General features: G+C 44.8%; 1 protein-coding gene across 4 annotated transcripts in view; it reads left to right on the forward strand.

Annotated features, from left to right (window-relative positions):
• The window catches only part of KIDINS220 (kinase D interacting substrate 220), a 337,500-nt gene that overhangs the window by 278,471 nt on the left and 46,244 nt on the right, over positions 1 to 12,785 (forward strand). For all 4 annotated transcript variants that reach the window (XM_082248990.1, XM_082248991.1, XM_082248992.1 and 1 more), the window contains one exon: positions 3,863 to 4,003. In XM_082248990.1, coding sequence (XP_082105116.1) covers positions 3,863 to 4,003 — 141 coding nt within the window. The remainder of the gene's footprint in view (positions 1 to 3,862; positions 4,004 to 12,785) is intronic.

The raw sequence follows: 12,785 nt of genomic DNA on the forward strand, positions 1-12,785 counted from the left end.
AATGACCACGTTGTCAGGGCTCAGCAGCCATGATAAACTGTGGTCAGTTTACGGGGGGGAAGGCAGAACCTGGCAGGATCAGCCAGGTATTTTAGATTATACAAGGGGCTTAATTACACAGCACAAGCACGGTGCTGCTGTTCATGCTTTAAGTGAACAGGATCAGTTTTCTATTTCTTTCTTTTTTTAAGGGTTACAAACACTTGAGGACAATCACCTGACACCTCCAGTAACTCCCATAAAATGTTTGCAGTCTTTGACCATCTGCCTTAGCATGTCTGTGGGCTCTGACCAATTCTGTTGTATGTCTTAATTTTTCTAAACTTTTGCAGCAGTACATTCATTGAATATTATGTGCAGTCCTTTGGAGGTCTGCATTTGAGGTCCCTATAACAAGTAAGACGACCACCGCTGATGACAGAAAAAAGTCAAATCTGTCCCATTTTTTTTTTTTTTTTTAATTATACAGGTTTTTTTTTTTCTTTTTTTTTTTTTTTTACTTCTCTTTTTGTATAGATCCATGTTTGTCCCAAGCGTGTTTGAATCCACTTACTGTTTGGCATACTTGCATTCTGTTTGCTTTTCCCACTGCCTGGCCACACTATTTGCTTATTTAGAAATCATTTGAAATAAGTACTGCCAAATCTTTTTCCTCTGTAGTGCTGGCTAACACTGTACCCCCAATGTTGTACTCTCTCATAGAAACATTTCCACTTATTTGACCAATCTTTCAGCAATGCCAACTCGTGTTCCATGTTACAGACCCCTCCAGGGATATCAAACCTATTGCATCAGCACAAAAACATACAGGGGTTGTCAAAATTATGGAACCAAGTATGGTTAAAGAACAAAATCGTTACCTAATATAGTGTTGGACCGCCTTTGGCATCCAAGGTGGCATGAATTCCCCTGGTAATTAAAAAAGATAAGTCTTGAATGGTGGATAACAGAATCTGATACCACTCTTCATGCAAATATTCTGGTCACACTCAAAGACCAGCTTTGTCCACAGCACCATCTTGGCCCATAATATTAGTTATTTGGTAAAAAATCTCTGTACATTTAGTCTGACATTTAGTCTGACATGATCTGCCCTCAGTAAAGCCATGCTGCTTTGAGTCCAGCATGTTGTGTGTTTTTAAGTGATCAATGAGTGATTCCATTGACTTGACTACAACTAATGTTAAACTCACTGGCCTAGAATTGCCGGCTTCTACCTTGCTGCCATTCTTGTGGATAGGTACGATATCTGTCTGGGAAACTTTTCCTGTTAGATGAGATAAGTTAATGGTCCAACAACTGCACCTAAAAGTTCTCTTAAAGTGCATGTAAACCCCATTCATGAAATTTGACCTGGATACATTTACCTGTAGTGTGTACTTCTCTCTCTTCAAAGCCCTAAGTCCTGTAGCTTTCTCCTACTCTGTTCTTCTGTTATCAGCATAACTTCTGACAAGTTCTCTGTCAACCAGGCTGAAATTTGTGTCGGGTGGATGCTATGAATAGATCAGCAGAAAGCTGGTCTATTCACAGCACAGCTATTCAGGTTTCTTCCTTTTTCTGCCTATGTGGAGAGGGTGTGTGTCTTTCCTCCAGTCAGCTGTCTCACAGTGTATGGCAATAATCCACACCCAAAAGTGAATCAGGAAGAGAAAATTCTAACAGGACTTGCACTTCTAAACTGTATGTAAGGCCCCTTTCACACTTGTGCGACTTGTTATGCGATTTGGGACTGCAAAATCGCATGACAAGTCGTTCTCCATTATTTCCAATGAGCCCAATTCATATCTGTGCGACTTGAAGTTGCACTGACTTTAAAGTAGTCCCTGCACTACTTTTTGCATGATTTTGATGCGTTTTGAGTAAAAGACATTCTAAGCCCACTCAAACTCGCATCAAAATCGCGGCAAAAAAAGGGGCGTCAAAATTGCGGTAAAATTGAGCGACTTTGAAGTCGCACAAGTGTGAAAGGGGCCTAAAGCTGAAGACAGCATATTTTTATAATATCTGTGTATCATCTAATACTGTTCACTTCACTGGGTATATGTGACGGTTTACATCCACTTTAGGACCTCATGCACACTGGACATTTTTACAGCTGCTTTTTTTGGCTGCTGGTGTTTTTTTCTACAGCCATTAAACTCCCCAGCATGTTATCCTATGTGCCCATGCACACATAGGCTGTTATTAGCGTTTTTTGGCTGGGGCCTTTTCGGTCTGGAAAAAACAAACCAGCACTTAAGGGTTTTGAGTGTAGAGTTTTTGAGCTGTAAAAACGTTCCGCCGCTGGTAAATGTGGCTAACCGGTGTTTTTTAATGCCATCGCTTTTTTAAGAGGTCTTTTTCTTGCTATAAACTCGCAAAAAGCTAATGCAAAAACGCTGAAAAACTTGCATTTATAACGCGTCAGCACTACTGGCATTTTTATAACATCCGATGTGCATGAGGCCTAAATCTCTGGTATGAATACGTAAGTTTTAACCATACCAGTTTCTCTGCTACCTCTGTCTCCAGAAATCTTGAAAATTAACAATTTTTTTCTAGAACCAATATGGTTCCCCAACTTGTTATTAGTGCAATTTATTTCTGTGAAGACTGAACAGAAGTAATTGGTTTGCTACATCCAGGTATCCCACTAAAAAATGTTGTGCCCAGTTTTAATTTTACAATCCTATTGTACCTAAAAGAGGGTTTTTGTCTGCTGTAACAAATGTAGCTATTTCTTCCTCCTCCTGTGCTTGGGATAATAGGATGGTGAACGTTAACAGTGGCCATTGATTACTGACTCTTGTTGTTTTACTCAGACCTTTATTTCATTTGACAGTTACAGGGTTTTCCAATATCATTCTTGTCCTCAGGCTTAGTCTGAAGGCATGTGCTGGTAACTCATTTTTATATACAGATTTCCTGTTTCTAGCAGTCAGAAGCCTTTCTGTGGGGATTCTTTCTTTGGCTTCTGACATTAAGTGTCGGTTCACACTATGGCGATCCGACTTCGGGGGCGACTAGTGAAGTCGTCGTGCACCGCGACTTCGGCGCTTCTTGCGCGGACTTCACATAATGGAAGTCAATGCAAGTCGCTCCGACTTCGGTCAAAAGTAGTGCAGGAACTATTTTCTAAGTAGGAGCGACTTGAGTCGCTCCGATTAGAACGGTTCCCATAGCACTGAATGGACCGCGACTTGTCAGGCAGCCAAGTCGCCTGACAAGTCGCGGTAGTGTGAACCGGGACTAAATGTGTTTAATCAGGCTGGTGCAGCTGATTCTTTCTTTGTTCTCATATCGTGTCTGCCATTATAGTGCTGCTGCAGACAAGTTGAATGATCAAAGAGCAGTTTTATACACTTGCGTTGGCCATTGTTGACAATAGGGGAAAAAAGGTTATATTTGCAAAGATGCGATCAACAAAATCAACGTCATAATAGCTGGCTTTTGCTTGGGGAAGTAGCGATTACATGTTTCATTTTGTTGCTCAGAGATACTTGAACACCTCGGAAAATGATAATTGTTTTTTAGAAGTACTGTTATTGTTTAGTGAACAGGTACGTTCTTTAGTTATATATTCCTTTAAAACTAATGAAAAGTCTTTTCAGTTGAGTGTAATTACCTAAAATATATCTGCTTTCTAAATTACTGTGTGCTAGCTGAAAGTTGAAATCAGACTTGCAAAATGACTATCTGCTCTGTATCTAATGGGTGCGGAGTGGTTGGGGATAGGTGGAATTCCAATTGGAATGGCTCAGATGGTCCCATAACTAGGTTATAAGAATGTGGAAACTTGGCTTTTGAATCGCTTACTTTATTGGCTTATCTGTTTGGCTTTTTTATTTTCTCTACTTACACCGTGTTCATCTGTGAGCAGGTTAGTGGTGGCAGCGGTGTGGCAACTGCGCACTCTTCTGCACTTAGTGCCCTGAATGTGGATGCAGTGTGTGAAAAGCTGAAGCAAATTGAAGGCATTGATCAGAGCATGCTGGCCCAGTACACTGCAACCATCCGCAAGGTGAGTTTTAATGCATTGTTTTTAATAATTCTCTAAAGTTTTTTTTTTTTTTTTGCCAAATTGTAAAATCGTATGTTAATTTCCACATTTTATTTCAATAGTTTCTAGCCTACTGCTATTAATTTGTACGATCTTGAAGTTTGTAGACTTTGTGAAGATCTCTAGAAATGTACTTTCTTGAATTCTGTGACACGTATTCACTATGTCCTGTGAGTAGGCACCGCTGTGTCACACATTTCCCATAACCTGACTTCTGAACTGAAAGGGGCTGAGAGGAGGAGTTTTAGAAGGCAGAGTCAGTATGGGAACCACTGCTTGCAGGCAGCAAGGTACCATGTAGTCCTTAGACATTGAAAGTAACCGCGGAGGAGAAGCTTAAAAGCGTGCAATGAATCCATGAAATTGTGGAAAGAGAAGGCCAGCAGAAAGGGCAGCACTGACAAAATGAAAGGAGATTTTTTAAGCAAGCTTATCATGGATTGTCAAATATAACTGTTGTTTATATTACTTTTACAATTCTGAGGTTTTAAAATTAAAGTGTATGCTGTGATCGTAGAACTCATGCACATAGGACTTATGCACATCTCCTAGCATTCCTTCGACTCTAGTGGCAGATTTTATAGAGGTATTTCTTGTTTGGCTTGTGAGGGTGGATTATACAAAGGAAAGTGGGACATGGATTCAGGTGTGACCCAGTTTTTACACTGCTGAGCCTTCCTTCCTCTAGGTATTAATTATCCTGGGAATAATCCCATAAAAAATGGATTTTTAATACATACCTGTAAAATCCATTTCTTGAAGTACATCACGGATCACAGAGCCATAAATCATAACATATGGGTTATCTAGCCACCTACATGTAAAGGACACTGGCAACCAATCAGAACGGATGCCCCCCTATATAACCCCTCCCACACAGGAGGTACCTCAGCTTTGTAGCAAGCAATAAAGTCCCCATAAAAGAGGGTAGGGACCTCTGTTTCCCGTGATGTACTTCAAGAAATGGATTTTACAGGTAAGTATTGTATTAAAAATCTATTTTTCTTTTCATACATCAGGGGACACAGAGCCATAATTAATAACATATGGGATGTTCCAAAGCAATCATCTGAGGGGAGGGGGACACCAAAAATACAACATCTACTCGATAAAAATGAGTGAACGTATGAGCTGACAAACATGTTGCAGCCTTGCAAATCTGAGCCATAGAGGCTTGATGGCGAAGTGCCGAAGAGGCACCTACTCCTTTGGTAGAATGTGCCTTTACAGGAAAAGGTGGAACCTTCCCTTCTAAACCATACGCCTTAGTAATAACCTGGTGAATTTTATTTGAAATCGTAGACTTAAATACTGCCAACCCTTTCCTGGGCCCTTCTGGCAGCACAAATAAGAGATGGGTCTTACGAAATCTGAACTGATCGTTCCAAGTAAATTTTAAGTGCATGCACTATATCAAGAGAATGCAACAACTTTTCCTCCTCTGTCTGAGGATCCGGAAAAAAGAAAGGTAGTATAATGTCCTGATTCAAATGAAAGGCAGACACTACCTTTGGGCAAAAAACCTGGGATGAACGTAGAATCACCCTACCGTGATGAAACATCAAGAATGGCTCTTTACAAGAAAGAGCTGCTAGTTCCGATACCCTTCTAGCTGAAGTTATCGCACTCAAAAAGACCAGTTTCCTGGTCAGAAGAACCAGGGGAACTTACCCCATGGGCTCAAAAGACTGTTTTTGTAAAACTGCCAGCACCAAATTTAGACCCCAAGGACATAATGGTGGCTTCACAGGTGGAAGCATATGTAAATTTGCCTCTTTATAGTACTCAAGGCTAATTTCATGTCGACCCCTGCTTGAAGGAAAACTAGAATTCTCCTGATGATATATTTGCGGTGATGCCATTTCCTTGCTTCCCACCAGGTAATGTAGGATTTCCAGACACTGTAATAAATGCCTCTAGAGACTGGTTTCCTAGTATTTATCAGGGTAGAAACTGCAGGGCCAGATACACCCCTCTCCTTCAAGATTAAGGCTTCAATAGCAAAGCATGCAAATTTAGAGACTGTAAAGCATGTTGGAATATTGGACCTTGAGAGAGTAGGTCCATACGCAGTGGAAGGACCCAAGGCTTTTTCACTGCCAACCTTTGGATTTGTGCATACCAAACCCTCCTTGTCCATGCCGGAGCTACCAGGATTACTGGTTTCCCCTCTAGCTGGATTCTGCATAACAAACGCGGTATCAGCTGCACCGGAGAAAAGGCATAAATACAGCCGTGGCATTGTCGAGTTGCACCCTGACAGGGTGACCCTGAAGCCTGGGTGTCCAGTATTTCAAAGCCCAACTGACTGCTCGGATTTCCAGAATGTTGATGGGAAGCCTTTGCTCTATCCAAGACCATTTCCCCAGGACAGTGGCTCAGTGGCTTCCTCCAGAACCGCTCCCTAGTCGGAGAGACTAGCATCTGTAGTCGCCACTTTTCCAGGTCACTGGAAGAAAGGATTTCCCCTTCTCCAGATTTCTGGTCAACAACCACCAATTCAGACTCTGACGTACTCTTGGTACCAGAGACACGGACCAGTCCAGAGACTGAATAGTAATAGATCATCCAGATATCCTATTACAGATATCCCTCGGGACATTAGAACAGCCAATACTGGAGCTAGGATCTTTGTGAACACTCTTGGAACCATGGCTAACCCGAAGGGCAGGGCCACAAACTGAAAATGTTGGTTTTCCACTGCAAAGCGTAAAAACCCTTGCTGAGCCTGTAATATAGCCATGTGAAGATATGCATCCTTGATGTCTATAGATACTAGAAATTCAGAAATCCCCTGTAGGGAGGCCATGACTGAAGGAATTGACTCCATACGGAAAGTATGAACGTTCAGAAACAGGTTCAGAGTTTTGAGATCCAGAATAGGTCTCGCGTTCTCGTTTGGTTTGGGGATTATGAACAGGTTTGCTTAAAAACCCTGAACCTTTCGTTCTCCGGAATCTCCGTTATCACTCTTTGGGCCCTCAGCTGGTCCAACGCCAAAAAGAGAGATCTTCTTTTTAGAGGATCTGCAGGTATGTTTGAATTTACAAACCGAGATGTGGGAACATCCGAAACTCCAGTTTGTACCCCTGCGAAATGATGGCGATAATCCAGTTGTCCTGGATTGTTTCCACCCAAACCTTTAAGAACTGAAGCAGCCTTCCCCCTGCCCAAGTGAGTGGGGGCACCCCTTCACAAGGTAGGCTTAGAGGAAGACTTGGCTGATCTCTGGGCCCAGGACTTTTTCTGTCCCTGCACTGAAGGCTTGGTTCCGGACCCAGATGGCTGAGGTCGTCGCCACCTGTTCTGGTAGTATGAGTGCTGGGGACCTTAAAAGAGGGACGCTTGCTCTTCCTTTTTATAGGTAGCAATGTACTCTTCCCCCTGAGATTTTTTGGATATACTTATCCAGATCGTCACCAAAAAAAGCGTTCTCCATGAAAAGGGAAGCCGGCCAGCAACCTTTTACATAGTAATTCCGCTGCCCAGCTCTTTACCCAAAGGATTCTGCGCATATGCTCTGTCATCCGAACAAACCGCGACATTTGCCGTATGGAGTCCGTAAGAGCATGTACTGCGAAACAAGGTGCCACAGACTCTCCTTGAGAAGGAAGGTGTCTTGGACACTCGCTTTATACGGTCTTTTAAAGACTAACAAACTCTTATGGCTGCTACTGCTGGTTGTATCGCAGATCCTGCGAAAGCAAAGGAGGCTTTCATTAAAGATTCCAACTTTTTATCTGCTGGATCTTTAAAAACCTGGGCATTATCCACAGGGCAGGTTAAACTCTTGTTAACCGAAAAAAGGGCAGCATCCACAGTGGGTATATTCCATTTCTTAGTAAAGTTTTCCTCCTTAGGATACAATAGAGAAAATCTTTTAGGAGGAACAAAAATCCTATCAGGATGGTCCCAATCATTATACATTACTTGCTCCAAGAGCGAATGTACGGGAAACGTCCGAGAACTATGAGGAGGGCGCAATGAGCCTAGAGAGGAAAAAGAGGTTTCAGCCGTCTATAAGGGAGGAAATTTGTATCCAGACGAACCATTTCAGTAAGAGACTGAACTAAAAATCTCTGGGTTCGAGAGGCTGACAAAGACTCCTCTGACTCTGACTCCCCAGAAGTGGAAACCTCAGCTTGACCTTCGTAGGGTCATTTTCAGCTACTTCTTCCACATCCTCTGCCCAATCCTGAACTATTTCAGGAGGTGGCTCAGGTGAGAGGGATCTATCACGTTCCCTCCCTCCTTGTGATGCTGCAATCATGCCAGCAATCTTATCCTCAAGGCCGGCTAATGCCGATGCTAAATTGTCCTTAGTGACATAGGTTGTGGCAGAAGCCCCTGGAGTAGCTACTATGCCTGTCAACCGTAATGGCTCAGATTGGCTAGTCGCCTCTGGCTCTTCAGGCGGAGTAGACACAGCAGAATCACGGCTAGGACCTTCAAGGCCTGACTGTGGCATCACAGTGCCCAGCCTCCCAGCCCTTTTTTGGGCAGACATTGCTTTGTAGCAAGACGAACCTGAGGTACTAACTTCAGTGTACTCAAGGCTTGTGCCAAGCTATACAGCTTATCACACACAGCACTGACTATCCCAAAGATACAGAACCTATTTGTGCCAGTTAACATACACCCACAGTGACTCATGCAACCCAGATGCTGCTTTTCTGTGTCCCCTTTAGCCCCCTGACAGAGGCTTGCGCGTTGGAAACAGTTCCCTATGAATCGTGCCATTTTATGCTGTATTGCACATGCATGGCATGCTATGTGGCGTCCACGTGCACGCTAATCACGCTCAAACACCCCCCGCTGCGTATACCAGTTTTAAAAGGCGAAGATTCAGGCGCAAATGGGCCTTCGCTCACAGACACGCTATTGAGGGAGGAGACGACCACACGGACGATTTCGCGCCAAGGCAAAAACAACAATCTGGGGTGAGAGCAGCTTAAGGCCAAACTGGTTTGTCACAGCTGATACCTATTCAGGTGATCAGTACAGGGTGAAAACAGTGTGACAAACAAGCAATGAAATAATGTTTAACAAGATGCATTTTGCATAGCTTAACATCCATTGTCTCATGCAGAGACCCACATGGCACTCGGTTTCTGTTATCTCTTAAAGGGAACAACGCATAAAATATTTACATTTGCTGTATGTTTAAATATTTTAAATTGTACTTACCAGTCCTGCCGCAGGATTCTGTTTGAAAATAGGAATCCAATCTTCACCCATCACGGTGAGGTTTGTCTTGCCGACCTTCAAGGACCGAATCCCCTTGTTTTTAGAGGGGCCACAGCCTTGGACCTGTAGATCACCCTGCACAGAGCGCCTTTGGGGGTTGGCATTACCAAGGGTCCGGATCCCAGGGTCCAGCGCCTAAAAAGGACAACATTACAGGCAAAACCTTGTAATTGCTTCCCGAAGCTCAGGTACCATCTTTTTAGTCTTCTGACTTTTTTAGATGGATCTGATAGCTAACCCCTTAGATTTAGTGATCTTTGATCGGGGTATGTAGCATTATCTTCTTGAAAGAATATGTGGAGAGACTCTCTTCCGTGACCATCACCTTTAGACACTGGTGAAAAAACGGAGGAACTTCTTGTGTGGGAGGGATTATATAGGGAGACATCCTTTCTGATTGGTTGCCAGTGTCCTTCACCTGTAGGTGGCTATATAACCCATATGTTATGATTTATGGCTCTGTGTCCCGTGATGTGCGCAAAGAAAGAGATTTTTACATGGCTGTTTTTGAGAGTGCACCTTTATCAGCTGTCAAGCCAGCATAATCTTTGCTAAGCAGTTCCTCAAATGTGATTGCATATTCCTATGATTTTCTGACCAGGGTGTCCACTTTACAGATTTATATTGCAGACCCCAGCTCCAATCTTGGAGCTCTGGTACCCACTTTCATCACCTTGTACAGAGTCCTGTGTCCTGATCAAGGTGGAGGAATGCTGTAATGAACTAGGAGCGCAGAGAGCGAGCAAACTGAGGCAGAATACACGAAACCCGATGTGCAGGTGTTTATTGGAGTAACGTGGGTGTATTGGAGGGGCAACGAGAAACAGCACAGAGAAATAGACCATTGGGCAGCAATAAATCACAGCAAGGATAGATAGTCTATGTAGTAGCCATATGGAAATGCAGGGAGGCACATCAATGGGAAGAGTCCATAATTCCAGATCAGTAATTCAGACACAGCAAGGTACACCGTGGATATAACCAGTAGGGCTTGGCATGACACACAGGGTAGTAATCTGGGCACCCCTGGGTAGACCACAGGATGACACAGCAAGGGTTTAGTCCTTAGGACAGGCCAGCAATTTGGGCACACAGCAAGGTTGGACAGTGGTCTGGCACAGCAAGGATTAAAGGACTCAGCAGCCGAGAACATTCAGGCATGGGAATCCATAGGCCGTTACAGGAGGCGGGCCAGGAAGGGGTCTTCTGTAGTTTGCTGGGTCCTGGAAAGGGCAGGCCTGAGATATTCCGGAGCTGGGCGCCACCTCATGTGTCCAGGTATCCCAAACTTGCTGTCGGGTTGACCTGTCAACAGGATCCACCCCTTCCTCTCCTGCCACACACAGGGGTGCGGCTTTTGTCTTTGGTAGCACTGAAGTGTGGGTACAGCGGAACCACGCTGTGCCCACCAAGACACTTAGAGGTGGAGCACATGGCTTCAGGTCTGTGGGCTGCATGTGGCGAATCCACAGGCAGGCACAGCAGGGAGGCAGACTGGCTGTTGCTAAGCCAGGAAGACAGAATGAGAGACTCAGCGGGAGACTCCTCCCTGTCCCCCAGCATGAAGGTTATACAATCTGCATGCGAGCGCCAGGGCATGTAATGGAGGTGAGGCGGGTGACCTTGACAGATGCACTGCATTGGCAGGGGGAACATGTCACGTATATGTTCTGAAATTTAATACTGGCATATTGAATGCCAAATGTTAGGATCTGAAGTGCTCAGGAGGACGCTTGCCAGAAAACAAAAGTTATATACAGCAACCTGGTGTGGTTCCAGCTCATTTAATAGGCTTAACTTTAAAATAGAGCTAGTTCATCTACATTCCCTAATACGTAAAGTTTATTGCTATAAATGTATGTTTCTCTTAGTTCATTGATGGACACAGCTTCTGATGTTCTTAACCATTGGGTTATACTGCCCCCTACAGGAGTATGACACTAGGCAGAAAAAAAGCTTGACTATGCCTATGGGCAGTCCTAGGGGGTATACTCCCACTCTCAGCTATAGGCAGTCAGTTTTTTTTCTGTATAGTCAGGAGTAAGTACCTAGTTCCTTGCTGGGATCTGGGTTAAGCTATTGTGCCATGACCTAGAAGGTAAGCAGGTTACCCTGCCTTGGCTGAGTTATCGGACCAGTTGTTCCAGGGGCAGCAGTTTGTCTGCGATGCCTGTTTGGCTGCGGCTCCCCTGCTTTCTAAGCTGCCTGTTTTGGCAGTGGACTTAAATGGTAGTCTGCGGACCAGACTTCTGGGAAGCTCTAACTGCCTTCCTCCTTCAAGGGATCACCTGTTTGGGGTTACCCTGGGTGACATCTTTTAGGAGTCTCAAAGGGGGGTGGACTTCCTTGGTGATCAACCAATGGGTCCACGCAGTGATACTGTCCGGTTCCAAGTTGGAGTTTCGTTCTTGCCCTCCGAAAAGGTTCTTTCCCTCCAATGTGTGTCCCGCACCGCTTGCAGGTCTCCTTGGGGCGGTGCATGGCCTGTTTTTTTTTTTTTTTTTCAGGTATCGGATTTGTTTCAAGTCTTTTATTCAAGCCTGTTCAGTCGCTGAGAAGGAGGACTAGGTTAGTCCAATCTGAACCTTAGGGCTCTGAGCTGCTTTATGTGGGTACGTAAGTTAAGAATGGAGTCCATTCGCAAGGATGCTTCCCTGCACATTCCGATGTGTGCCTGACTCTAGCGCTTCCTCCATTTTGCTGAGGGAGTGGAGTATTCCCAGTCGTGGTGTTGCCCTTGGGTATCGCCCCTGCCCCCCGGGTCTCCACAAAGTGTTGGCCCCCGGTGCTGGCATTATGTCCACGGGGCATTGTGGTACTGGGCTACTTGGACGACCTTCTCCTGTGAACCGATTTCCCTCCAGCTCTGGTGGACAACTTTGAGATCACTATACGAATTTTGAGGGAGTTCAGCTGGATTCTGATTTTCAGAAGTCTGCTCTGGCTCCTTCCATAAAACTGGACTATCTGGGTCTGACTCTGGACTTGGCCTTAGCCACAGTGCTCCTTCATCTGGCCATGATTCAGAAATTGCAGGCTGCAATTCATCTTCTGTTGTCCAGCAGACGGTCATCCCTCTGGAATTGCATTCGGGTGGGCCTGATTGTGTCTACCTTCAAGGTGGTTCCGTTTGCGTGGTTTCACACGAGGTCCCTGCTAGAGAGATGGGACAAGAATCTACAGTCTCGGAACAATCTGATCCGGTGAACGACAGGATCCTTGATCCAGTGGCCTTGTTCTCCCGTGCTTCGACAGGGCAAGTCCTCTCTCCCCTTGTATTGGACAGTCGTCACCACGGATGCCAGCCTGTCTGGGTGGGGAGGCATCCTCGGCAAAGATTCTGCTCAGGGGTCTGGACACTGGAAGAGTCCAGACTACCGATCAATTTTGGACGGATCATCTTCAGGGGTGTCTGGTGCAAATCCAATCAGACACTGCTACGGCTGTGGCCTTATTTCAATCACCTGGTTTCCTGGCGGTTCTGGAGGTAGCCGGC

This window comes from Pelophylax lessonae, assembly GCF_965119305.1.
Source record: "Pelophylax lessonae genome assembly, chromosome: 3".
NCBI classification, from domain to species: Eukaryota; Metazoa; Chordata; class Amphibia; order Anura; family Ranidae; genus Pelophylax; species Pelophylax lessonae.